This window comes from Alosa sapidissima, chromosome 2, assembly GCF_018492685.1.
Source record: "Alosa sapidissima isolate fAloSap1 chromosome 2, fAloSap1.pri, whole genome shotgun sequence".
Lineage (NCBI taxonomy): Eukaryota > Metazoa > Chordata > Actinopteri > Clupeiformes > Clupeidae > Alosa > Alosa sapidissima.
In genome coordinates, this window is record NC_055958.1 from 28,021,425 (window position 1) to 28,026,424 (window position 5,000).

At 43.4% G+C, this 5,000-nt stretch overlaps 1 protein-coding gene across 1 annotated transcript in view; it reads right to left on the reverse strand.

The window, feature by feature from the left end:
- LOC121696640 (low-density lipoprotein receptor-related protein 1B-like) overlaps window positions 1-5,000 on the reverse strand; it is a 329,232-nt gene that overhangs the window by 252,148 nt on the left and 72,084 nt on the right. Inside the window, 1 exon segment of the mRNA XM_042077841.1 lies at window positions 2,770-2,892. Coding sequence (XP_041933775.1) covers window positions 2,770-2,892 — 123 coding nt within the window.

Here is a 5,000-nt window from a genome sequence, read left to right on the forward strand (position 1 = left end):
TTGTGGGGACACCTGTGATCCATTTTTTTTAAAGGGTCCACTGAAATCTTGAATTTCCCCTTGAGGATCAATAAAGTATCTATCTATCTATCTATCTATCTATCTATCTATCTAAATGGTACTCACTTAAGGAAGTAAGGCAAAGCACATGTATGGATGCCATAATTCATACACATTGGTGGTTACATTCACTTTTGGTAATTAAAGTACATAGGGTTTTTGATTTGTGTGATTTAGGTTTAAAACTGTTTATCTAACTGAATGCAAAATATATTGACATAGAGGAGAATTGGCATAATCTATGAAATGTAGAAATACCTTGGAGGCATGATCTAATATATGCTGTTACATTAAACCATATCAAATCATTTGCAATTATAACTTTGCATTTCTTTGAGATGTTGCCGCAGTGGATGGAATTCGACTTGCAGGTATGAAGTGCTGAGAGTCTAATCGTGTGGGCCATCCTCCACACAGCACTTGATCTTATTCCATTTCCTATCAATACATAATCCAGAATAATGAGCCACTCAAAATTCCCATGATAAATATGCATGGCTTTTGTTCTGACGCACTGTAAATAAATTGGAGCCAACATGATTAATCTAAATGATAATGGAACACTAGACAAGACTATGGCCGACCTACTGGGGCTGCGAGGTTATGGAATAAATTAGCACAAATGGAGAGAAAAAGGTGCAGGATGCAGGACCAATGTGGAGCATTTTAAACACATACTTAACTGGGCAACGGAGCCAAAATGGCATGCAGCGCAAATAGGGTGGGGGTGAAGATGGAGGAGAGGCACTCTTTGATTTAAAAACATTATGCCCACTGCAATGCATTTACTGGCACAGATTTGAATTAGTCGAGGCTGTGAACTGTGGGAAAAACGCTAACAGGATATTTGAAAATTGGGGGATTCATTAGCAAGTTTAAGACTTAAGCTGACTTTTATTTATTCATTATTCCTCCGTTGTCAAGTCAGAAGCACGGCCGTGCATTTTAGATGAAGATTTGCCATCCAAAATCTGTTTAAATGCTCTATCTTTTCATGCAAATGATCCCTAAGGACTTTCAATAACTTGTTATTTGTAAAGTCGGTGTCGTGCGAACAGCTGTGCCGCGGTCTCTTGGACCTGCGCCCGATCAGCCTCCAAATCAACCGCTGTTTCAGGGACCCCCACCGTCTACTTTGAGAAGACGATAATGAAAAACATGTCATGATCTGGAAATTGATGTTCATATCCAGGGAGAGATCAACTGGAAAGGGAAATGCGTGGTGTGGCCTTAAGGCTCCTCTGGCTGGAGTTCAGAGAAGATTGCTTGGGATGTTTTCATTTAGGGACACCAGCGAGTTGGTCCTGTGGCTAATCTAATGTGGAGCATTTTCAGAGCTGCAGTATAATGATGCAATCAGACAGGACACGCTTGTTGCAGTGAAAGGCATCTTTTTCCTGTTGCTTTGTATTGGATGTTAAAAAGTTTTTTCTGTTGCTTTGTATTGGATGTTAAGGTTTTTTCTGTTGCTTTGTATTCAGTGGCGATTGCTGCTCTTTAGGACAGGGGAAGCTCTGATAAAAAATGGTAAATTATTAAATTAATATTATTAAGGTGCTATATTGTTCTTTGAAGGCAAAAATGATCCCAAACAGTAGGCAAGGCAGAAATGGCATAATGTAGCCTACACCGTTACACCGCGCTACCTAACTTAGCCTAAATACACAACTGGAACAAAAGCAAGTCACAAACTCTGTAACTCCACCTTACGGTTTTATTTACAGTATGCTATTTACAAAGACAAATAGAAACCGACTGTATTGCTCCCAAATTATGAGAATTTGAGCTGCAACTTGCCTTATCTCTCGACGAGCCGACGAAGCCGAGCGTCTATGGGTTTTTTGCATGTTTTTTTGATGGATCGTGTCGTCACAGCAATGTATTACGGGTGCGAAATCACGATAAATGACCGGCAAAACCTTATTGCTGAACAAACTAGCCATGAAGATGAACATGTTTTTAGCATGTTCTAGTTGGAATAGTAGGCTAGAAGCTAATGTAATAGTGTTACTTGATGCGATTTTCCGTGATATTTTAGAGGCTGAGCTTCCCCTGTAGTCTTAGAGCAATCGCCTCTGTTTGTATTGAATGTTAAGGTTTTTTCTGTTGCTTTGTATTGGATGTTAAGGTTTTTTCTGTTGCTTTGTATTGGATGTTAAGGTTTTTTCTGTTGTTTTGTATCGGATGTTAAGGTTTTATGCGCTGATTATGAGCACCGGGCACCAGGCGTTTTTTATTGCACCTTGAGTCTTGGCAAAGGAGCGCTGAGCACCTTGAATTGAAATAAAATTCAACTCCAAGCAGAAAAGCACCTGACATCATTCACTTTTTCATTAAAACACAGTACATTTTACAAGCAGCAACCCAGCATCTGTCCGATCCCCCCCCCCCCACCCCCCACACACACACACACACCCGCCACCCGGCCCCGAAAGAAAACATTGAAATCACCAAGCAATCACTTCCGAAAAAACATTTCCTCATGCCATAGGTTTTTCCTTGAACAAACAAAAACAGCTTGAGTGGACAGGAGTGTAGGTGAGTGGGATGGATGGATGGACGAATAAGGGAGGGGTGGGCAGTGGATTGGGTTTGATACTTACACTGGTCCAGGGGTGGAGGGGTGGGCAGTGGATTGGGTTTGGTACTTACACTGGTCCAGGGGTGGAGGGGTGGAGGGGTGGGCAGTGGATTGGGTTTGGTACTTACACTGGTCCAGGGTTTCGTCAGACTCGTCTGGGCAGTCGGACTCGCCATCGCAGAGCCACTTCTCTGAGACACAGGTCAGCTGGTCATGACACAGAAACTCCCCCACATCACACAGAATGGGCTCTGATGGACAGAGAAGTAGGATGGACAGAGAGAGAGAGGGAGAGAGAGAAAGAGAGAGAGAGAGAATATGCTTTATGAAGAATGAGATGGATGGCATGTCATTAACACAACCCTAGTGAGCTATGAATGAGACTAGACAATAATGATGATCTGATGATGTAAAACATGTTGTCTGTAATGGTACTGTATGTTGCATCAGATAATTGCGTTATTAATCTGTTATACTTCTAGATGCATTACAATGATCAAGTCGATGGTACCCAGGAAACTGATTACATAGTTTGATGGACGGTGAAAATGCTCTGAATGTTTTTAATATAGCTGTTAAATGTTGTTAATATGTTATTATAAGCTTATAACATATCTGGCAAGACACAGAAAAACACTTATTAGAACAATATAGAATATTTAGAATGTAAAATTTGCTGCAAATTGTTTCTTTATGGACAAGCAGGGCTCTAATAAGTGTCCTCTCATTAATCCCAGAGGCACTAGTTGCTGTGGAGATATCAAAGATATCAAAGATATACAAACATCCATATATACATTTGGGGCAGCCGTGGCCCACTGGTTAGCACTCTGGACTTGTAGCCGGAGGGTTGCCGGTTCGAGCCCCGACCAGTGGGCCGTGGCTGAAGTGCCCTTGAGCAAGGCACCTAACCCCTCACTGCTCCCCGTTGAAGCAGGCAGCTCACTGCGCCGGGATTAGTGTATGCTTCACCTCACTGTGTGTTCACTGTGTGCTGTTTGAGTTTCACTAATTCACCGATTGGGTTAAATGCAGAGACCAAATTTCCCTCACGGGATCAAAAAAGTATATATACTTATACTTATACATGCACGTAAACACAGGCAGCCATAAAGATAGAAGCACAACCTATTCGGGTGTGTGTGACAAACACACACACACACAGACCACTCATCAAAAAGTGACAACTGCCCGGGATGGCATTTCTGTACTCTTGAAAATAACCCTGGTGACACTGATCAACTGAAAAGGATCTGCCCTTCTTGTGTCTCCAGAGATGCAGTCTGGCAGCACACTGCCATGTGTTTCTCATTTAGAGGGATACACACACACACACACACACACACACACACACACAAGAGCCACTCATCAAAGAGACAGACTTTACTAAAGATCTGCCTGCTATCTGTTTGCACACAGCAGTGACACTGCCGCAATCCCCAGAGGTCTAAAGCTTTGAACTGATGATTACTTTGATTACACAGATGCACACACACACACACACACACACACACACGCATGGATGCACGTACGCACGTACGCACGCAGGCACGCACACATACGCACACACATACACTGAAAGAAAGACAAAGAGAGAGCAATTGAGGAACAGAGAGATACATTCAACGAAGCATAAATGCTGTAAAAGACAATGCAGTAGAGCACACACACTCACACACAAACACACACATACACACACACACACACACACACACACATGAATGCACAGTAGACTACACACACACAAACACACACACACACATGAATGCACAGTAGACTACACACACACACACACACACACACACACACACACACACACCACACACACACAAAGACAGACAAAGAGAGGGAGAGACACAGAGAGAGAGAGAGAGAGAAGAGAGAGAGAGAGAGAGAGAGAGAGAGAGAGAGAGAGAGAGAGAGAGAGAGAGAGAGACAGAGGGGCATTAATCCTGAATGGTTTGTGTGAGGAGCAAGGGCCAGCCGTGTGCTAACTGCATGACCTGTGATAATTTAAAGCACTACTGGTCAGTGCTCCTCTACCCTGCAGCAAATCTGCTGCCAAGGGACAGGCTGGAGAAAGGGCAACCTCCATCTCTCTCTAATAAAGCACGCACGCGCACACACACACACACACACACACACGCACGCACGCGCACACACACACACACACACACACACACACACACACACACACGCACACACACGCACATGCACTCAGACACGCAGACACACACACCCACACACTGCCTGTCTGCCTGAATCACTTCTTTCTCTATCACACACACACACACACACACACACACACACACACACACACACACACACACACACACACACACACACACACACACACACA